The sequence below is a fragment of the Anguilla rostrata genome, chromosome 15 (genome assembly GCF_018555375.3).
Source record: "Anguilla rostrata isolate EN2019 chromosome 15, ASM1855537v3, whole genome shotgun sequence".
NCBI classification, from domain to species: Eukaryota; Metazoa; Chordata; class Actinopteri; order Anguilliformes; family Anguillidae; genus Anguilla; species Anguilla rostrata.
In genome coordinates this window covers 25,194,455-25,217,582 of record NC_057947.1, presented here as the reverse complement: position 1 = coordinate 25,217,582, position 23,128 = coordinate 25,194,455, and the positions used below count along the sequence as shown (strand labels likewise).

The 23,128-nt window shown below is 44.5% G+C and overlaps 1 protein-coding gene across 2 annotated transcripts; it reads right to left on the bottom strand.

Annotated features, from left to right (window-relative positions):
• Positions 1 to 2,289: 2,289 nt before the first annotated feature.
• LOC135241151 (cyclic AMP-responsive element-binding protein 1-like) lies at positions 2,290 to 17,809 on the bottom strand. Of its 2 annotated transcripts, none has more exons than XM_064311303.1 (8): positions 17,646 to 17,809; positions 10,231 to 10,343; positions 8,621 to 8,767; positions 8,258 to 8,358; positions 7,851 to 7,990; positions 7,254 to 7,436; positions 6,636 to 6,789; positions 2,290 to 5,956 (listed from the first exon to the last, which is right to left on the bottom strand). In XM_064311303.1, exons 2-8 carry the CDS (start codon positions 10,333 to 10,335, stop codon positions 5,812 to 5,814), a joined length of 975 nt encoding a protein of 324 aa, XP_064167373.1. In that variant the 5' UTR covers positions 10,336 to 10,343; positions 17,646 to 17,809; the 3' UTR covers positions 2,290 to 5,811. The 2 variants fall into 2 exon arrangements, with proteins under 2 accessions (XP_064167373.1, XP_064167372.1); XM_064311302.1 differs by lacking the exon at positions 17,646 to 17,809 and adding an exon at positions 15,400 to 15,584.
• Between the last annotated feature and the right edge of the window lie 5,319 nt (positions 17,810 to 23,128).

The following is a 23,128-nucleotide window of genomic DNA, read 5'->3' as shown; positions in this document are numbered from 1 at the left end:
TTTCATAGTCGATGACTGCATTCCACGAAATAATAAAAATCTTATTAAAAATCGATTCTTATTTTATAAATTATTTCCCGTGGCATAGGTGATCTGAGATGCTGCGCTCAATGAAAGAAGTAGCCTACCGACACAATATAAAAACAGTTAGGCCTATTTGTATTTATAATTGTAAAAAAAAATGCTATAAAAATGTGTCCCGTGTACTGTCTCTATAAACATATTATCACTGTACAAACTTCTTTGGAGGTTTTTTTTTTTTTTTGCTTTAAACCACGGACCCACAAATGTCTGTATACCAGGCAGCTCACTGCCTGGGCCAATTGAACGCATCAAGCTTTAATGATGAAAAAAAAAAAAAACACAAAACAGAAAGACAGCTGTCTCTTTAACTTCATTCGCCCAGTGCAACGTTTCGGTCTTTGGTAACTTGTGCATGTGAAATGGGAGCATTTGATATTAGGTGGGTAGTTCATTTCATTCACTCCCGTAGCCTACAAGACAATTAAGTCAATTGGCGAGTCCAGCAAACGATGGCATTTCAAGAATGTCGGCATTTCAAGAATGTCCGGTTTAAAGGTATAACTGCTTTAGAATTAGCCTACTTGTGCATTTTCGTGGTTTAGTTAGACCACAAACCCCTGAATGTGCCGATACCCACGATTCCAAATATGACCGCCCGTCAGAAACGTCTGTATCTAAAATATATGTTTAAAAAAGCCCATTTATAAACTCCAGAAACTGAACTATTCATTTAAAGATGAAATAAAAAATAGACTAGCAGACAATTTTGCTAAATAAAAAAAAAATTCTAAATGACAAAATACAAGGATAACACAACATGATTAAATAATGGATGCTTCTCAACTGATTTTACAAGTTGAAATTACCCAGTGACTTAAATGTATACTAAGAAGGCTGCCTTAGAATGCGGTCAGCGAATTAGCCAAGTTCAGAGAGCTCATGTGTGCAAAAAAGTATGAAACAATATGTATACAGTAGACTACTGCCAGCCCCATTTGGACACTATTGTTAGATCAGCTGAAATTCAGTCAGCGTCGGAAGTATGAAGCAAGACTTAAATTTCATTGTGTTTCCTTGTTTTGATTGATGAGTTTTAAAAAAATATATAATCTGGGAAGGAATGTATTGATTCTTTTAGCCATTGCCAACTGCGTGATTAATCCTCATTTAGCTATGTCAGCAGTCCTGGATGTCCAATGGATGGTGTGAGGCAAACCTAGAATTTTTTTTTATTTTTATTTTTTGGAGGGAGGTTGAATACCAAAAGTCTTAACATTCTGTGGCTTTAAGACACAATTAAAATGTCCTCTCTGTCTTTTGCTGCCTGCATTTGTATTTTCATTGCAGAATGCCGGCTGCACTGATTGGGGAAACAGGCGACTGCTGTGATTGTTTTTGTGCGATTGTGCAGAGAAGCAGATGGGCAAGGATTTGTTTTTTTTTTTTTTTGGTGTCTTATTCAGAGACAGGATGTCCTGATTTAAAGCCAGGAAGTCTAATTATTTTTAAAGGGGGAGCTGCAGTGTGACACACGGCCCTCTCCAGCCACTGAGTCACCTGTACAGTACTGTGCGCACACTCAAATAGACATTTACAGTCCCATGGAATTTGGTCAGGCTGCTTATTTTAAGGGATTCCTGTTCCGCTCTCTTTCTATGCACTGGTAACAGTTCCAAGCATGAGAGTGATGGGGAGGAGGAACGGTTTGGAATGCAATGCAAAGCCAAACTGGATTTCTGCATCAACTGCGATTGTCAGCTGGTGGACCATGCAGTCCTTGCAAGCACACCAGGCAAACCGTTGACTTGCTGAGCCCATTCCGGGCAACTGAAATCCCGGTTCCCCGTTTGACACTACAGCCAGCTATGCACTGGCCTGTGGAGTCACTGGCCACAGTTAGCACTATCAGTCTGAGTTCAATTATAAGGCAGTACCACAGCATCCAGGGCTACTGCTTTAGCAGGATACACAACCGAACAAAAATGCACAGTAGTGACACCAAGAGTTAATATCACTTCCTGTAGCATCCTCTCAAAATACCTCACTCTCCTTCACTACACCAAGTGCTTCCCAAAGATTCCTGTTCTGAGGTGTGAAACCCTCAAAATACAAAGCAGACGGACATAATGACTCACGGCCTCCAGCTCAACGATAAAGCGGACAGACCCACAGTCATCACCCACAATTCCCTGCATCTTTCTTCTGAAAACAGGCCTCATTGGCTCAGACTTTTACAGAAAGAGGACAAATGACAACAAAGCGAAGTAACTTTGAAAGCAACTTTAATGTGGCTTTACACAAACGTCTATAAAAGGGTATTACAACAGGCTGGTGTCATAGGATGCTTTAAAACTAGGGCCAGTGCAGGTTTTCTGTTCTTGGTTAGTGGTAATGCATAACCTATGAGTCCGTTTGCAAATCAGGCAATCAGCATATACAATGCACTGCGCGGCTACTGAAAAACACAACAAAGAAGCAGCTAACAGGATTACAGAATGTACAATAACATAGTGTTTAAAATCATATTTAATAAAACTGGCATTATACAGAGCACATAAGGTTAAACAAAACAAGAATCACAGGTCCTTTTTAATGCGAGTTATGAATCCTGGCCATGTTTTTCTCCACACATCCCATCTGATGGTTTCTATACGGGGCCTGCTTTTCATGCCAGAGCCTCCTCCAGTCCAATCGGCACCCTAACCAGCAGAAAGGTCCCAAAAGGGCTGGGGGGTGAAGCACTGTGACTCTTCTACTGTACACCTGGGCCTGCATGCATACACTGTGTGTGCATGTAGTGTGTGTATGCATGTGTATGTACACACATGTACATATTTACTCATTTTATATAATTATTATTCCCTTTATATCTGTCCAGTCTCCATTGTAAACAGAAGCTAAATGTATGCCACATGTACATACTCCCATAACCCTGTTTTATCCTTGTGAGATGTGTGTGTTTGTACCCATCCTCAGCCATTCCAGCTACCGCACTCCCTGATGCAAGAGCTTAGGCATGAGCTGCTGGTGTAGTCCCTGGTCCATCGGGCCTCAGCATAATGCATACTGGGCCGGACAATGCGATCACAATCAGCTACACAGAAACCGTGTTGGGCCTTCACACGGGTCACCCACCAAAGTCCCGCGGATCAAGGTGCCTTTTTTCTTTCCCTTTAAGGGCTCGTGTGAAATCTGGGATTCTGATTGGGTCAAAGGTTTCCAGATTTCTCACTGTGACCAAAACTACCCCCCCGCAAAATTCTTGAATATTAAACGCTTATATGAAGGCTGTACATTAACAATCCTTTAATGTATAAAAATAAAGCAAGCAAAGCAGTTATTAGTTCATATCCACATTAAAAAGTGACTACATGTGAACATGTTCAGACTGGTTCTTATCTAGTTAAGCATTTCCCTCACACCATTTATGAGCCCGGACAAATTCTGTGGGCCTGGCTCATGGCTTAGCTAAGTATACATTTGCTATCGTTTCATAACTGCTTGAAATAGGTTTGGACATAGCCACTCTGAAAGGCATGTTACACTGCAAAGCAACAGAAGCCTTGTGTCCAATAAGAAAGAGTTTTGTTCAACTGCTTATAGATCACGTACGACACCACTAATTTAGTGGCTACCTTTGTCCTGAGTATGAAGATTATCAAACTGTAAGAAGGACCCATAATTAACCAAATCAGTAATTCGTTTTTATGTCAGTAAAGTATCTATTAATCTGAAGGATAGGTGCTGCAAGAGGCTGCTGGGAAGCCGGACTGTAACATCTTTCAAAGGTGTCGCACCAAAGCTAAGCTGCTTCTTATATAAGGCTTTGACTTCACCTCCCAGAATTCCCTTTGTGCACAGTTTACATATTACTGTGAACTTCACAGGTTACTGCCATTTCCGAAGCAGCCACACTGTACCAAATGCACCAGCGAAATACAGCTGCTAATTTAAGCGTTTCATATTGCTGGATTTTCTGGTTAAAATATTTGCTATTAAAATAACTTGCGGAGCTGAACAGGTGTTATGCTTTAGGCTGGAGCAAAGGCTAAAGTCTACGTCTGAACCTTAATATCAATATATTCACTTGTCATTTCAAAATGTTGTGGTATCTGTACAGTACATACATGGAACATTATGAGATAGATAAGCCAGGGACCAAATGCTGGCATAGACACTCTCAGCTTTCTATACACAAACAGAAAAGAACACCCAAAAACACACACTATGTTCAAAGGCCTTTTTGTCAAATAGCTGCCAAAAATTTCATATTTGCTGCAGCAGACCTTTTTTTGTTTTAAATACAAATTCCTTATTGGTTGAAAGTGAGTGATTGTAATGCAATGTACATAACAGTTGCAAATGAATGAAAAGTTGTAAATATAGAAAAAACTTAATTCTGCAAAACCCAAAATGTGAACACTGGCTCCAAGTGACAACACAGAAGAAAAATTATTTCTCTTTCAGTTGTTGAAGAAGGTGATGCAGGTTTTTTTTTAAACCACTGTACGGCCTTTCCCACAGGCATAAGCTTTACAGCTGGAACCTCCATTGAACATGAACATCCATGGCTCAGCCTCAGTCCTGGAGCCTGTAAATTGCACGGCCATGCTGCTTTCGCTGAGGCTTTTTGCCACTGTCGATTGGTGCAGTGGGACAGGGATATTGAGCCAGGCTGGCCCCAGCTCCACAGTGGAAAAGCCATATAATCGGGCAGCCTGGCTGCAGATCTGCAGAAGCAAAGGGGTGTAATGAGCCAGCCTCTACAGCGGAAGAGGGACCCCAGTCTCACAGCTCCCTGGCAGAAGCACTCGGGAGAGTAAATCTGACTGTAATACAGGCACCAACGCTGAAATGAAAGCATGGTGCTCTGTGGGCTGAGGGAAAACTTGACAGGTGAGCACTACATGCGTGGACGCTCCAGAGTCCGTGCTAGCTGCTGAACGCCTGCAGCAATAATCATGGATCAGGCATCAACCCTCTCTCACGCGTAAGTGACACTTTTAAACCATACTCGTAAGGTCATAAAAAATAAAACAAACATTTTTAAAAAAAACGGAAATGAGAAGTACAAAAAAGGGTTAAAAATACTGAAACGGAACATATCATGTTTGATAACAATCCTTGGTCTGCTCTCCTCAAAAAAAAAAAAAAAAGTAACAGATGTACACCACCCACGGGAAATTCTCACGCTAGGGGCGCAGGTAGTGATGACATCGAAGGCCATTCCATTGCTCTTATTGGTCAATAAGTCGAAAAAGAGTGGGCGGTATTGGGGGGGGGGGGGCAGGGAGATAAAATGGCAGATTTTCCCCCCAAAGCTGTGACGCTTCCTTTCATAGAACTTTCGTTCCTTTCTCAACCGAAGTCCAGCCATGCAGTGACCGAACTGGAACACACAGCTGAGGGAATCCAATCTCCTGCCCAGTGGAGCTGCTCCTCAATGCCAGATCCTGTCCCAGTGCACATCATTACCCTTTCACCTCTCTGTGCTCTTGGTAACTGGAAGAAACAGGAAATGGATTTCTACAGTCAACAGTTCATCTTATTCTTGTTTTTTGTTTTTGTTTTTATAGGTCATGCTCAGCGGTAAAGGGAGATACTTTCTTCCTCTTTGTGTTCCTGTATTTTTCTCATAGGCAGTTTGTAGCGTTAAAAAACCATTTAGAAAACAATGAAGTCTCCGTCCGTCTCTGACCAGGCGGTTGGCTCTGGGCGGAGTCTCTGTACAGGTGGGCAGAAGCTAGGTGGAGAGGGGGCGGGGCCGGGACCGGGGCTGAGGAGGGGCTACTCAGATTTATGGCAGTACAGGTCTTTAAGTGCTTTGAGCTCCTCGATGAGGGTCTTGTTCTGGTTCTCCAAAACGGCCACACGGTTCTCCAGACACTTGACATACTCTTTTTTCTTTCTGCGACACTCGCGCGCTGCCTCCCTGTGGCAGAAAGGAGAATTACAATCAGAGAAACTCATTCTTCTATTGACTGCATAACGCATTACAAACGCTAATGAGGCTTTCATACTTCATCTGCTCCAAAGGTAAAGGCCTTTAAATTACGTCTGAGGAGAGACACCTATCAAATCCTAATTTTCTGCCCCTGCCCTTAGGCAAATGCACCAGGTCCCTGAAAGCCAGAATGTTCCAGAAGTGTAAGAATCCTCAAGCTCCTCAGAATATGTGCTCCTGCCAGTTTCTCATTTTAACTGCATGTCACTCTCACTCATTCTGTCAGAACATTTTTATAAAGACAGTACAGGAGTTGTAGCATTATGAGTGAGTGCTAACAATGTTCGGCAATTCCTGCTGCTCTGGAAACTGCTTTATGTCTTTATTGATCCATTACTGGATTTACAAAGGAACAAACATAAGTGCACTGAACTGACTGATAAAAACAGAAATTATTACAGGAATTGATAATTATACTGCCACTTAGAGCTAGTGGTATTGCAAACAGGAAGCGCTAGATGTCTTTGCACGTGCAGTCGTTGCGTACGGCTGTTCAGGACGCGGGCACAAACCCCTGAGCCTCCTGCTGATTTTAAAGTCCTGTGGAGGACAGGGCGAAGGCTGCACACCCTGAACACACCAGCAGGTGGCCCCGGCGAGCCCATACCTGTTCTTCATCAGCCGCACCTCCCGTTTGCGCGTGGCCTCCTCGGCCCCGCCCTGACTCGGCAGGGAGGAGGACGATGTCATCACCACCCCAGGGGCGATGGTGCTGGTGGGGGCTGTGCGGATCTGATAGGCCTGGACGTCACCGGAGGCGGCTGGGGGGGGGAGGGGTGGGGTTACAGGTTCAAATCCATAAAACAGCTTCAGGGATTGAGTACAATGATCTCATATGTGAGGGGTACTGTGTCTCTGTTCTAATATACACATATTCAGACTGCGACAGTTCTCTTTCAGTAGAAATCCACTGTCTCCCTCTGTATCTGCTGTAGTTGAGTATACCACACTGGCTGTCATAAAGCGCAGTTATACGGTTATATAAGGCCAATCAACCAATGAGTTTGGCATAACCACCAAATGACCACATTGACTACTGAATTACACGAGGCAAGAAACAACCTTTCACTGAACATATTTACCCAGAGCAGGGTATGCTAATGTTATTTTACTCATGAAAGAAGAACTGTTCCAATGACGGTAACACACACAACGGGTGCCCCAGTTGTAGTAGGGGCCCTATGCGTGTGTACAGCACGCAGACCTCCTGCACGCTCACGCTCACCTTGCACCACTACCTGGTTGCTGGGCACCAGGATCTGCTGGCCGTCGCTGGTCTGCGCATACTGCAGGATGGTGGTGCCCTGCTGCGCAGCCGCTGCGTTGGTCATGGTCAGCGTCTGCAGCCCCTGCACGCCGTCCGTGCCGTTATTGGCCAGCTGGATCGCCCCGCCCTGCGTGATGGCGACTGCGGGGGGGACAGGAAGCACACGTAACTATGGAGACGCTGAGACTCCATGGCTGCGGACACTAGGGGTCACTGTACAAGTCACAGTGCAAGTGGAGGTCAGATTGCGTGTTAAAGCACATTTTAATTCCATATCTAAACATGTATAAATCCCCATTTTAACTGCGGGCCACAGTAGATGCATTTTATCATTGGTCGTGAGCTCATATTTGAAAACCCCTGCTCTTCTTCCTGTGTGTGAAGCAGCTATGTACTCAGCAAATGTGCTACTGTGACACAGCAGACAGTATCTGCTACCAGAGAGAAGGGGGACACAAGGCAGAATCTGCAGGTGTGTGTGCACGTGAAGTGCGGTGTGGTTGGGTTTCATGTCTACATGGATGGGGCGGGGCGGGGCGGAGCATGGTGGCGTACTGTACTGTCCGCTGCTGGTCTGATAGATGGGCGTGGGCACGGTAACCGTAGTGATGGCGGGGGCGGAGTCTTCCTCTGATTTCTCCTCCTCGATGCGCGGTACCCCGGGTGCGTCTGACGACAAGTCATTCAGGATCTTCCTGCAGAGGGGAGAGCATGGGGGGGGGGGGGGGGATCAGGTTTACTGTGACAAAGGCACTGTACTGCTCAGTGAGTGTCTAAAATGGCCCACCAAACTAACACACACTCTGCACAGTTCACTTGTTCATCAACATTTATTCTTAACTTTATACATATGCGCACATGCATATTCACATACAGGCACGCACGCACGCACACACACACACACACACACACACACACACAGTGGAATCCCCAGCAGGCCATGCCAGCAGACGTGTGCGTACCTGTAGGAGGGTCGTCTGGACAGGATCTCGCGGCGCTTCTGAGAGTCAGTCACAGAGTCCACAGACTCCTGCGAGTCCTCGCTCTCCGCAATCGTGGAGATCTGCAAGCGCAGCACGCGTTATACGGACAGGAATGGCTGGGGCCCTGTCTTCAGCTGGGCTAAGCTAATCACATATCATTGTGCACAGGGAAAACACTCATCTCACCAAGTGAAATGATCACCACAGAACCGTGATTATAGCAATTAGCTGTAGTTATAATTTACCTTTATATCATTTGGCTAATGTTTACCAAACATTCGCCAGAACCCTAGTCAGGTGACTTGATTTCTGTGGCCCCGCGGTGGCGGGCGGGAGGCTCACCTGGACGGTCTGCACCTGCGGAGACTGTATGACGGACGGCTGGGCGGCCTGGATGACGCCGTGCACCTGCACCGTCTGCCCGTTGGGCAGCTGCACCAGCGTGACCGTGGGGCCGCCCGAGGTGGCGTGCGCGGCTGCCATGGAAACCTGTCCCGCGGAGACCAGGGAAGTGTGACCCTGTGCACGTGCGTACACCCGCCCGCGCGCACGCCCAAACGTACACCAATACAAGCGCCCTCACACGCATGCACCGACACAAGTGCACACACCCACGCGTGCACACGTGCACGTACACCAACATAAAAGTATTCTCATGCACATATGCACAGACATACAGCACATCAACATAAATGTATGCACACTATCACACGTGCGCGTGTACAAACATATGCGTAAGCACACGCTCCTAGATGCACACAAATAAACATGCACCTACAGCAACGTAAGTCTATAACCACATGCCAGGCCTCCCTTCCCTTTGGCATACATGATTGTGTGTGGGGTGGAAGCTCTCCCAAGATGTTTTTGTGCTTTGATGTTTAGTTCCCATCTCACAGCCGGTCAGTGGTTTGATGGGGTAACCCTGCCCCATAATGTTTCCGAGCGTGTCATGTGACTCAGCATGCTAACCCGTCGGCAACAGATTTAAACATGAGGCCCAATCAGAATTGATCATGTGACCTATGAGAAAGAATTCTGCCCTTCACTGAGTGACATCCTGCACCTATTTGAATGAATTTCCTCTAAAATCAGAGACTGGATTAATGGGTTTAAGAGCTGGAATGCCAGGATGTGCCAGATTGTATTAGAGATAACACATCTCCCGCCAGAGTCTCACAAAACGAAAACATAAACAGGATGCATGACTGAAATATTCAGTAAGAAACTCCTCAAGTATAAATAATTATTTTTCACACATAACCAAGCAGTGACTTTATGTAAAATAAATAAATAAATGAACAAACAAACATCAACACAAGGCAATGACTCACAGCCTACACTGCTAAACTTTTCCTTCAAGAAGGAATGGGTCTAATCTTGTACCAATATGGGAGTTTTAAATCCCATTGGCTGGGGAGCAGGCTTGGGTGAGCTGATCCTGAAACAACAGACCGTACTCTACGGTAGCTCTGGTGTGTACGTGTGTGTGGGGGTGTAGACTGATCCTAAAACAGCCTGAGCGTACTCTACGGTAGCTCTGGTGTGTACGTGTGTGTGGGGGTGTAGACTGATCCTAAAACAGCCTGAGCGTACTCTACGGTAGCTCTGGTGTGTACGTGTGTGTGGGGGTGTAGACTGATCCTGAAACAGCCTGAGCGTACTCTACGGTAGCTCTGGTGTATAGACCGTACTCTACGGTAGCTCTGGTGTGTACATGTGGGGAGCGTGAGTACTGATCCTGAAACAGACAGACCGTAGTCTACGGTAGCTCTGCTGTGTAGACTGTACTCTACGGTAGCTCTGGTGTGTAGACCGTACTCTACGGTAGCTCTGGTGTGTAGACCGTACTCTACGGTAGCTCTGGTGTGTAGACTGTACTCTACGGTAGCTCTGGTGTGTACGTGTGGGGGGCGTGTGGACTGATCCTGGATCAGTGGCGGCGGCCTCACCTGCGCCAGGCTGGCGATCTGCGCCTGGGAGAGCTGCTGGCTGTCGGTCTCAGAGACAGCAGCGTCCGCACCCTGCTGTGACTCGGCGGCTGATTCCATGGTCATCGAGTTCGCTGGGGGCGCAGAGTCAGTAAAATACGCTTCAGTCAATATCAAATAGGCATATGGTGTTATGGCCCACTGATGCACCAATGGATTCATTTCCATTCATTACCAAGTGGCACACCATCATATAGGATTACTGACATAAGCATTTATTAATGTTTTTGTGGTAATTAAGCTGTGTAAGCCATTCTGGATAAAAGCATCTTCTAAATGTCAAATTATGAACATGCCATGTAGTGCTTATGAGGGACCATTAATGGTAAGTGTTGCTTTATATCTTTATGACTTGTAAAGATAAAGTTTGATTTAATAATTCTATGTGACTTCTAGTTCTCCAATGAGTCTGCAAGAACTTGTCTCCTTCAAACATTATCTAGAAGTGACGTCTTTAACAATATTACAGTGAGCGACTGGAATGCATTGTTCAGAAACACTCAGAGGTTTTATGGTTTACCACAGAATCAAACAGACGTTGAAGTTTCCATGTCACCAGACTGCTTTCTCACAGTACCCAAGAGGGTTATAGTGTGTTGATAAACCCAAATGCAGAAAAAACATGAACATCTGAAAAGGTTTATTAATAACGGTTAGATAAAAATGAGTTGAGATAGAATGGACGTGAAAGATATGTACCAGAGAGCTCTGATTACAGGACAAAATGCCAGCATCTGTGAGCCTGTGCTTGCATTTCTGCAACAGCAAAAATCATGAGTGTTTGAGACTAAGCTGTCCTTTGTCTCTCCATTTTATGGGTGAATCAGTACTACCCTGTACATTTCTGACCAGAGAGCTCTTTTTTTACTATTCCGTTCTTGTGTATGTTGAGCACCGACGCAGCAGAAACCTTAGTGTAAAATTAGCTAACACTTCACACCGACACAAAGTGATCTTGTATCCAGTGTAGCCTGGAACTCTACTAGAGTCTGCTGCGTGTCTTAGTCTGGTCAGCGTTCACCGGTGTGTGGAGGACACAGAGAGCATTCAGCTTCTGCTCAGCGCTGGGGCGGATTCGCCTGTCAACCTCTCCTCCAACGGAGAAGCTGGTCTTCTACAGGCGCCCTGATCACATGCTTATCCGATAACCGCGTCCGAGCGCTTCTGGGGCCCAAGGAGCCGCTGTTACCATGACAACGCTCCTCCTGCCACTACAGCAGCACTGCTCTCTGCCATCACAGAGGCCAGTTTCAACCCTTTTAAGTGCACTGAACCCCGGGATGTGTGTGAATGCCCTCTGAACGCTCTTACTGCTTTTGAGAGTTAAATCTTTTTTAGCACTCAATTCATGAGAGTTATGTTTTTTCTGGATGCGAGAGGACCCAGACACCCCTGCTTCATAGTGTAAAACCAAGAACATGCCCAGTGCTGGCAGCCAATCAAAACGCCTCCCCCTTCCTCCTTTAATGGCCGGCAGAAATTTTAAAACCATAACGGCATGTTATGACCAGCATGGGAGGCATGAGGAAGTCTGTTTAACAAGGAGCGCAGCTGAGCTATACAGGCACTCAGGGGGCAGTTACAGCCTCACGCGGACCGGCAGGGTACCACTCGGCAAAGGACACCTGCTTCAGCTCTGAGCAGACGAATGAAAAGTAGACGCAAGTGCTACAGCCGCAAAGATGGGGGGGAAAAAAATCAGCATCCATTTTGGCTCCACAGAGAATCTGAAAAGGAAATACCTGAGATACACTGCTGAAGATCGGGGGAGTGATTCACTTTTAGAAACTGTACTGGCTGTGCGAACACACGCACGCACGCACACCATTCTCCTCTGAAGAGATCATCCGTCTCAAAGTTGGAGGAATGACACCTTTGCTCGCCCTGCCGCAGTGAAACTGCCCCCCTCCCACTCCGCCCCCCTCTCCCCTGTCCGTTTCCCACAGCTCTGGGTTAAACACACCTCCGGGGGAGGTCAGAGGAACAGGTGTTGGCCATGTACAGGCCTGATTAGCCCCGCCCAGCTGTGGACTGGAGTAATGCATGCATGCACTGCAGCAATTCCCTCAGGAACTCGTCTTGCGCAACTGCCGCTTTGCATACCGGACAACGCCAGCAGCTCAGAAGTGCGCTCCTGGCAGTGTGGACGGTTGGATGTTAAACCGGGGTTCTGGCTCACTGCGGTCATTAGAGATCTCATCACACGGTGCTTATGGCAAACCGCAACTGGTCCCGTGGTTATTAACTACAAAAACTGCTCTATTCGACTCATGAAATTTTATTTATTTAAAAAAAAAAAAAAAAAAGGCAATATGTATCCGAGAATGCCACACACGGTAACAACACAACTGCTACAACCATTCTGTGCAGCCCAGTCAAGAGGTCAGCAGCCTTCAGTGTTATACCCAAGGGTGAAAGGTCAGATAAGCCTAATCATTTTTTTAAAAAGATGGACAAATTTTCAACTTCTGTAACAGCAATGAACAACAAATACACCTTAAAAACAGAAAGTCTGACAATGAAAAATGGTTCAGGTAGTACATCTGAAAAAAGGTCGTAATATTAACAGTGCTCATTTTTGTTTAAATACTAGACCGCATAAGGTAATCTGTCTTACTGTCATGATCTGCCCTTGGTTAAGTGGCAGAGTAATGTAATTTAAAATCCCATTAAAGTTCAATCAAACAGAGTTTTACTGAGGAACAGTAACATATCCACATGTGGAGGGACACGACTGCGAATTCTACCGACAAAAACTCCTGCCGCAGAAAAACCTCTGCGGGATAGAAGCAGCAGGAATGGATGGGCAGCATTTGCAAAACGTGAGAAGGTGGGACATCCTTTTTCATTCTTCCACCAGTCAATCAGCTAAATTTTGAGCTTTGTCTCTTAATAATGAATGCAACTGCAGTATAGCGTTCTTCATTTTCCAATTCTCAGTTACATAGTGGCAAATTATTGGAACGTTAAGCAAGGTCCAGAGTCCAGACATCCACTGTTAAACACCATTTAGTTTAGGCTAAAGTGCTATGTACAGATTAGTGATTTTTTTTTTTTGGGCATGTCCAATCCCACCCAAATGTGTGATGAAAAACTATGTATAAGCATACTGATATATTCACGGGAGAATTAAGACAATTCACAGTACACATGATGTCAGCTAGCTGCTTTTGGCTGCTTCATATGTGTGCAGATAGCAAGCCGCAATCACCCAGACAGCCAACAGGGGTCACACTGCTATCTGAATCTGACGTATCCCTTGGGTGATGTGAAGCAAACGGTGAACAGCAGAGCTGGCTGCCTGCAGGGCTTCTGACCACAGTTTGCAATGACACAGGTCGGAATTGATCTGAGACCATGGTGCAGACTGAAGCAGCGCTTTTACCCTGTGAGCTACCCAGCAGCCCGCACATGCATTTTCAAGCCCCATATACTCTGGTGTGAGATAGGCCAGAAGTTCTCAAAAGCTATTCCCTATCACTACGCTCATTGGTAAAACATCCATTAAAACCATTCTGGCAAGGAGAGCAGATGCCTTCTCACCACTCACGATCACACTTCTGGGAGTTTACGAAGGATGTGATTCTAGTTTGGCTAGGTCCGACCGCATTGTTCTTGCTGGTGGGAACTGTTGGAAGCTTTTTTAAATGCATAAAAAGCTTTGCTAATGTGGAAACATGATAAGCCAGCTTCACTTCACATATTTCACTCACAACAAGATATCTTTATGTTCTTAAAGTAAGCTCATGAGGCGGTTGTACGAGGCTATGACAGCTAGCAGCAATGGCTAGCTCCAACACGCAAAGACAAGAGCGCGCCACAAGATCAAACACAGAGCTGCTTTTGTGACGCAAGACACGTTCCCCAATCAACGTCAATCAGATTTTCTTTTTTAAAAAAAGAGTACAAACGTGGAGGCACACCCCCACGAACGACTAGTCAACTGTTTTAACACAGTCCCTACTACAAAGTCTTTGATATTGTGAAAATTGCTACAACATGCAATCTATTATCACTGTAATCTTAAAGTTTTTCATACTATTAACACACACGCAATATTGGAGTTACATGGTACTCTCATACGAATGTTATTATGAATGGTTCGTTCTGACCACAGACTTACGAATTTTCTGTACACTTGCAAGACTTACAATTATTATTAATACCTTCTTCCCCCCCCCCCCCCCCCCACAAAGTCATTAGAATGTTTAATATGCGTTTATGGCTATTTCTGATGTCAATATGCCTTACCCAAAATTGCCTACACCTGGCTTCTTTCCCCAAAAGTTCCACGGACACATTAAAAAGCGAAGTTGGTCGCAACTCGCCCCCTTTACACACAGCGGGGCTAGTGCAGACATGCACTCATTTGCAAACTACGGAAGTTGCCGCCTTTTTCGTTTCAAATGAAAAGATGTTTGAGAATGCAGCCTGTCGACTCAAAGTTTTAACACACAAAAAGGAGCATGTAAATATACAGACCAGTCCCAGTCAGGTCACATTTGATCAAAGTGGTTGTTAACCAACGTTACGATTAGCCTAGCAATTAGGTGTATACTCTCCAGCAAACTTGTTCCAACTTCTAGGTGGCTGGCTGGCGCAAAATAAACCCATACACCAAGCTAATAGCTAGCTACACACCATTTTCCGAACAGATTATAAGTAATCAAAACAGAGGATAGCAATACTTCTAAAAAGGGTAAATTTTATCATCCACAATGGCTGAATAAAACCGTTAGCTAGCTAAAGAATCCGTTCTGCATTATTGTGATTATTTCTGGTAACCTTCCAAATGCATGGGTGCGCAGAGAACCAAGATGGGGAAAGCGAAGACAGTAATCTGCAAACACGGATGCATCTGTGTTATGACGCTCGATTACATGGAGCAGAGACCTTTATTAGACAGCTTGCATCACAGAGTAGGCTGTGCAAACATGCTGCGTATCCCTCATGAGTCGCGGTCACCGCTCCCTATTTCCAGTGCTACCTCCCCACCCAGCCCGAATGCCTGCAACAAGCCCGCAGCCGCCATGATCTCTTTGTTTCATCCGGGCCGAATACAACAACATTTGCTTCGTATTGAAGACGTGCCCTGTGTCCCTCCCGTCCCGGACACTTGCTTTCCCTTACCGATACAGACTCCCTCCGTCACTCCCGGGCTCTCGGAGCTCCACTTTTATTCAGGCCGACACGTAAGAGACCGCGTCAGGCTACACCTCCGTCGCGTCACCGAGAACAACAACACGGAGAACGAGGGAGACGAAAATCAACTCAGCGGCACCATCGAGAACGGCCGAGTCGTGTACGGAATTTGCCGACTAGGGTGCGGATATGACCGAGCTGTTCCCGAACTTTACCGGAAATACACGGAATATTCACTCGCTGAACTAAAAATGCTCATGAAATGTAGGCTACAGGTTCTCAACCTTTTTGCCCCCAAGGCCCCCCGTGTCCATGGAAATATTCCAGGAGATGTGATAACCTCTCTGCCTGTCATCATCGCAACTCCATCTGTACACACTCCAATGCAGTTAGTCAAGCTTATTCCAATTAACCCCATAAAAATTTGGCATTTTTGTAATCCGCAAATATTTACAAAGCAAAAATCTTATTTTTCCTTTTCCCCATTCATAGCAAACAAATGAGTCTGACATCTACAGAAAGTAAAAAGGTCATATTTTATATACTATTAATTTGCATTATTTGTTTAGCTGAATAATTACTCATGTCTTGATGTTTTGTGATTGAAGCTTTCAATAATGTTCTATCATCTCAGGGGCCCCCTGGCAGCTCCCTAGGGCCCCCTTTTGGGAACCCCTGGGCCTCACACGGCCTCCTCAAGCTAAATCTAACCTTATTAACCTTATTTGGGATACCAGTGAATGTAACAAATGATGACCTGCTATGGTGAAGGTAAACATCAAGTGATGTGAATTCTTGCGTAAACTGACTCCTCTTCTGCAGAGTAAAGAATACTGATTGTTTACTGTTCCTGTCTCGCACTTTTGGAATTTAGCAATTGATCGTTCATCAATTTATTTTGCTAATATTTTTGTTCATCTTTATCAAGGGTGGGAATAATACGTGAAACAACGATAAATTATGAAAAAATGATAAATGATGGTTGAAATGAAATAATAACAGCTTTATTCATTCAGTGCTTTTCATGCAGTGCACTCAGAGGCCTCATTTTTAAAGTACTCTATTACATTAAACAGTGCCCTGCTGACTCCATGATCAACTAATATGAAAGCTAGGCACAGATATAATAACATTTTATATATTGCAAACATATTAATCGTGAAGATAATTTAAATAATTAATCAGTACTGCTGCAACATCAGTATGCAGAATTTAAAAAATATTATTATTATTTTTACTGAGGGCATAGTTTCAACCCTCCTGGACACAAAATTGTGTAACAATGAAAACATACTGTATGATCAGGAGGGGGCAGCATTGAGTCAGTTTTCAAAAGCACTTTGAAAAAGAATGAAAGGTCCACGGAAGCGAGAATGCAATTTGTGTACGTAGGGTGGCAAAAGCTCGTAATTTTTGCATGTAACGTGCGGGTGGTTGGTTGTTGAAGCTTCAGTTCTTGCGTACCTAGATAGGGATGCTGTTTCGGGTGTTTGTGTGTTATCGAGGCAATTCTTTTTTTATAATCCTCCAGGTGCCCATTTCATATGTTTTATCTATTTAATAGCGCTTTCTTGTCACAACCCATAAAAAATGCTTTTTATTGTGACATGAACCACGCTGTATAGGGAATTTACCCTGTTGGTTTAATAGGCAGGTGTAGATTTATAGCATGAGGAACCCCAAGGGGAATAGTATGGTTTTGACCAATGTGTCAAATAATCTTTACATATACTTCCACATATACACATACACGGCCCTGCATTCTATCCCATGGTCACACACACACACACACACACATATGCACATTCTTCCACATACCTGCATGAGCATGCAAATATGCATTTTCTCTCACACATGCACATATAGGCTACCTGTGCACATGAATGCCTCTTTATGCCACATGCATGCACAGTGATGCGTTGTGTGTGATGCATGCGTGCGTGTGTGTGTGTGCAGTGTGTGCTGTGTGTGTGTATGTGGTGTGCCTGTGCTGTGTCATGTGTGTGCTGTGTGTGCCTGTGCTGTGCGTGTGTGTCGTGTGCTGTGCATGTGGTGTGCATGTGGTGTGCATGTGTGTCGTGTGTGTGTGCATGTGTCATGTGTGGTGTGTGTGTTGTGCTGTGTCATGTGTGTGTTGCGGTCCATGTGCATGTGTGTGTGTGTGCGTGTGCCTGTGCATGTGTGTGTGTATGTGCGCATGTGCATGTGTGTGTGCATGTAGTGCGGTGATTGACCTTGATGAAGCTCCCTGCGGCAGGAGAGGGTTGCGGCGGCTCAGTGAAGAGTCCCAGCAGCACGGCTCCCTGGGTGAACACGCTCGCTTTGGCTCCTGTTCTGCGCCCGTGTCCTCTGGTCGGCAAGGAGCCATTTCACTCCACTGCATTTCTCTCCAGTCATTAAAATCCACCTGAGGTGCCACTGAAAAAAAACACACACAAAAAAAAAAACATCAAAGCTTAGCTACGCTGTCGCATTTGAATTTACCTTTCCAATTTTAATCAAAATGGCCTCTTGAAAAAGCAGCGTGACCACTTGCCCCATGCTGGGCACAGTAATCCAAGTCAAACATTATATCTTGGTGTAATTCCCAAATCTGTTTTTCACAGGGGAAATGAAAATAATTTCAAGGTCTGATTGGATTCACATGTTGAGAGATAATGCAATGTTTGAGAGCTTCTTTTTTTTCTCTCGTCATAATAAAAGCTGAGCACACCTTTTTAAGTGTGTGGTGAGAGGGTGTCAATGTGTGTGTGTGCGTGTGTGCGCGCATGTGTGTGTACATACGCTGTTGTTCTGTTAATTGAGTGGGATTCTCAGCACAAAGCATGCCTGATGTTTTCCTCCATCTGCTCTTGTGTTTGAGGTAATTATTGGCACATCCAAGCCCCAAAAATCCAGTACCATGGCAGCAGTGTAGGTCACAAGACTGATTAATGTAAATAGGGGCTAAAGGTCAGTCCTCTCCACTGTAAGCTTTCAAACTGCCCATTACCAGCCAGTACCCAGCCAATCTGAGAGAGATCATTGGAGAAATCATGGGAGAAAGCATGCTCCAGGTGTGATTTATCACACACTGTTTAGCTTGTGAGTGTTACATACAGGCACCTGAGTCTTCTCTCCTACGGTTTTCTGCTTAGCTCTCTACAGAGGAAAAAAAATAAAGGGATGCCACACCCTCATGGGCTGTTTTGTTGGCGCTCTCATTACACTGACACTTAGTACCATCCAGCACACATTTACAGGCCTAAGTGAGGAACATAACAATCTCACCATCCCTGTAGAAGCATGCATCTCTCAGACAAAAGTCCTCGGCATCACCTCAGAAAATACGGCACTGAATCTGAGTCATAATGCTTCGGCCACACTGTAGACTGTTTTGGATCTGAAGGTGGGTGGTTTCCAGGGTCAGCTCCAGTTCCTGGTTATTGGCGGTTTTAAGAGCAGGAGGCAGGAACGGAGGGCCGCCGTGGAGACGGCAGGAACAGAGGGCTGCCGTGGCGACGGGAGGTAGGTGGAGACGTTTCTAACGAGAGGCTGGCGAAGGTGGCGCACGGACCAGAAATCCGCAGCGACGATGCGGCTCTAATTATTGCTGATTTGCCTGACGCGTTTCTCAACAGTCGGGAATATTTAGACCCCTTCCTGCCCGGAGCCGAACACAAAGGAATTCATTGGAGTCAACAATGAAACGCGGGCCCTGAAAGGATGATGACCTTCAGGAACGAGAGAAACGGGCATGCTTTGAGAAACGACACGACGATAAAAGAAAAACGTCTTTGTTCCCGGGCTATTTATCTATAAATAAGAAGATTCTTTTCCCCTCAGTCTCTCTCTTATTAAAAGAGACATCAGTCTTGGGACTCCCATTTTTCTCATGACAAAAACATCAAGGTTTTTCTTCTCTTCTAGTTGTTTCATTTTTAAAAAAGAAAAAAATAGCATTGAAAATGCTCTGAACACCATAAAGAAGGATGGTTAAAAACAGAATTCAGTGGCAACTCAGAACTTAGTTTTGTGCATTATTCTTTGAAGATAATCACAAACCAAGAAAATCAAGTAACTAAATCTTGTATTCTTAAATCCCACTGCTTGATTTGTATGTTCAGTATTAGCTTGATAATGTAACACATGTTTACGACTTTGGAGGAGAGAACATTGATTCAAATGCATGAAAAACATATTTGTGTTTTAAGAGCATTTTTGACTCCTGATATCAAAATAAATAAATGGAAGGTTGACAGCAGCTTTGGGCTCATCTCGCCAGCTAAAATGCCTATCCGTAATCTCACACCCTGGAAGAATATGTGGTCATGGCAACATCGCAGGCCAATCAAAACAAGCTTAAAACAATGAGCATGCCGGGCATGTGCTTTCGTAGCTCAGAGAGGACAGATTTTCATTGGTGGTTGGTGGGATCTCTGGACCTGACCGTGCATGAGAACAGCCTGTGAAGGTGCCCTTTAATCTCACACTTTTCCTCAGTGCAAACGCCCGGCTCATTTGCCCAGAGGGAGCTGCTGGAGCAGCGACACCGCAGTTAATGCCCTGTCACTCCATCCTCAGGGCACCTTAGGGCCGGGGACGCCCCAACTTTATCATTTCAATCCCCCACTATAACCGGGACCCCCATCTCAGTAAAATGGTTTATGACACCTTTATCCAGCCCACGTCATGTGCTGCAGGACAGCAGCGATTTAAAGGAGCCTCTACTTGAAAAAAGTATGAACCGAAATACAGAATACAGAGCATGATAAATTAAGAGTACATCTAATTTGGGTAAGCGGTTTCAAAATGGCATATTTTTTTTGTCATTGACTGTGAAACAGCTGTGATCTTTGCTTATAAGCACGAAGGAGAAATGCACTATGGGATTGCTGGCTTTTTTGCTCCACAGTCACTACTTTTGACCGAATGCAAATACATGAAGGCTAATCAGTATCCATGAGTCACTTAAGGGGGAATTAGATGCACATACGCATACATGTTGGAATTTAGTATAGTATAAGTTTTTCATAATTACAGTTTACAATGTTACAAAGTACTCTATGTATACACAAGAAAAAAATTTGTATTCAATATGGAAACATAAATATGCAACTTTAAGGAGACCTGTAGCATTCAGGAGATAAACAAAGCAGATCTGGGGTCCAGGGCCATGCCTGCATAGCGTCCTCAGCGTCTCTCTGACAGACTTTAATAGGAGCCACATCCCGAATCGTAATGCCACAACCCTGGGGACGGCTTCCTGACCAGCACAATAACGATGCCACTGCAGTGTGGTGCACTGTGGCTATTTAAGAAATGCAACCGCAATATTTCAAAGCAGAGCCTCAGCTCTGTGCGGCGCATTAAACGCGCGTGGAAGAGCTTCTTGCCTGACCAGATACAGGTCCTTAGCATGGCTGCAACGTTGCCGTGACGTCGCTGCACTTTGATGAACCTGCTCTCTGCATAATGAGGGACATCGGCAGATAATTCAGTGGGGTGATGAGCAGGTGCCAGCCTCTCCTGCAGCTTAACCACAGCGGTAAACAGTCATTATTTCAGCAGCATATTCTACTCTAATGGAGAACATGATGTGTGAGTGCGTGTGTGTGTGTGTGTGTGTGCGTGTATGTGTGTGTGTTTGAGTGCCAGAAAAAACACATAGTCCAGGAATAGAATCAACTGCGTCAGAGATAACACCACCGCCACCCCCCTTGTGTATGACGAAGGTATAGCGCAGTGGTATTTACGTCATTTAAAAAAAGAGGGATGAACTGTGATTGTTACAAACACTGAGAGAAGGTGCAGTTTAAAAACCACCCCCCCTCCACTGAAACCAAACAGGAACGCAGCCTGCAGATAGGTGCATGTGCCACCTGCGTGATCTGGAGGCACAGACAGGCGTCTGTCTGTCTGCCTACTTGTCTGTCTGTGTCTGAGACCTAGCATGGACAGGTCTGCAGAAAGGCAGAAGGGTTCTACCTGTTCAGGGTTCCAAGTTCAGGAGCAGGAGAGGAGAGCAGATGAACAAGGGAGTCTCAGACTGAGAGAGAGAGAGAAAGAGACAGAGAGAGAGAGAGATTGGGTTGAAGATGTATGTAAAAATATAATCGTAACCAACAGTATAAATGGGTATTTCGTTAATAAAAGTTGTAAGTTTATCTTAGGACCAGTGCTGAACACCAGCCTCCAGAATGTGTGGGTGAAGAATATTTATTCTGCGCTTGAGAAATATCTGCCACCCACAGAGCAATGGGACTGAAAACATACAGCGACATCCTCCAGGCACGCAGAAGCGCCTGCATTTTGGTGCTATGTGAGTTCACTGGTGAAAACCCTGCTCATGGGTGATGTGCCCCTGTGCCACCATTACCCAGCCTGCACGGCAGCAGGAAGCAGTGGCCAGTATCCCATCTATGTGTGTAAAATGATTCAGCTTATTTTTCTAATGCTTATGAATGCTCTTTTAGAAAAAAATTACCATTTAAAAACGCAATTCAATGTACAAACTTTAGTTTTTCGCAATTGTTTACACGCATTTTTTGGAACTATACCTTATTTCTCAAAACTCTAAACACAAAATACAAAAAAATCAGCTGTTCCTGAAAAACACTGCATTCTAAACAAAATGTACTTTTCAAAATTACATTTTGCTTCCAAATCATCTCTCTGGGGATGGGATGAGACTATTGCAGAAGCTCAATATATTCAGCTAGGAGTACCATACTTTATAAAACACTGTCATACCACAGTACACAACACATCCTTTCAGGTATGGGCTGCAAAAAAAAAAAAAAAAATTAAAATACTAAAAGTACACAAATGTAATGACAGTCTTTATAAAGATCAATTTCTAGAGGATAATGGAGACTCAATCAATGCAAAACCATCTATGTAAATGAAGCAGAATTCAACCTTTTTAAATATAGAAGGTGTTGGAACACTATAAGGGCTTAAAGGTTTCAGTTCCTGGCCAGCATGGGCGAAGCACTCATTCTGCATTTGTGATGATGGTGCTGTTCATAGCTTTACCGCTTGGCCTGGCTTCTTCATTTCCTCTGAGTCCTCTTCAGTTTAGGCTAGGGTATACTGTGAAGCGTATTATGACGTATTTTTTATAAAATGCGATTCATAAATACATTTGATTTAAAGGTCTGATTTGACTTGGCCAAGCTGGTGAAAATAGAACATATTTCACTGTTTGGGAAAAGGCCAGTGGTGCAGTGGTACATGCGTTTTTCTGGGAACCAACAATTTATCTTTATATTTTGCCCCATGCTGCACGTTCCTTATGAGTTTTTCTCCTTGTGGAGGTGGAAGGTTCAAGATCATTTTTTTTCCTCTTTTTTTTCTATTTTATTTCTTTTATGTGTGTAAAGCACTTTGTAACTTTGTTTTTGAAAAGTGATATACAAATAAAGTTTATTACTATTATTATTATTATCATCTTTGCCCACACCAATAAGCTACCCTGCTAGAATCCATAGAAATGGCCTCTGATGATTTTACTGAGCTTCAGTTGCATACGTATGTCACATTCAAATTTATGGCCAACTGCAAACAATCTGAAGTCAATCTAAATGAGGGTGATGATGATTAAATGTCCTATTGGACTGTTTAATTATTTCATTACTCTGATAACATTCACATGTCTACATTTCTATTTCAGTTCTATGTACAACTACGTCATGTCACAGAAACAGTGTTCGCCGAAGTGATTTAGTTTCAATGC

What these genes read in the sequence shown, in the direction of transcription:
- LOC135241151 (XM_064311303.1), bottom strand. Translation starts at nt 10,335, where the DNA reads ATGACCATGGAATCAGCCGCCGAGTCACAGCAGGGTGCGGACGCTGCT. An exon ending in TCCAGACGACCCTCCTACAG is followed by an intron (nt 7,991 to 8,257) that starts GTACGCACACGT and finishes TCCCCTCTGCAG; the next exon opens with GAAGATCCTGAATGACTTGT. An exon ending in CAACCAGGTAGTGGTGCAAG is followed by an intron (nt 6,790 to 7,253) that starts GTGAGCGTGAGC and finishes TCCCCCCCCCAG; the next exon opens with CCGCCTCCGGTGACGTCCAG.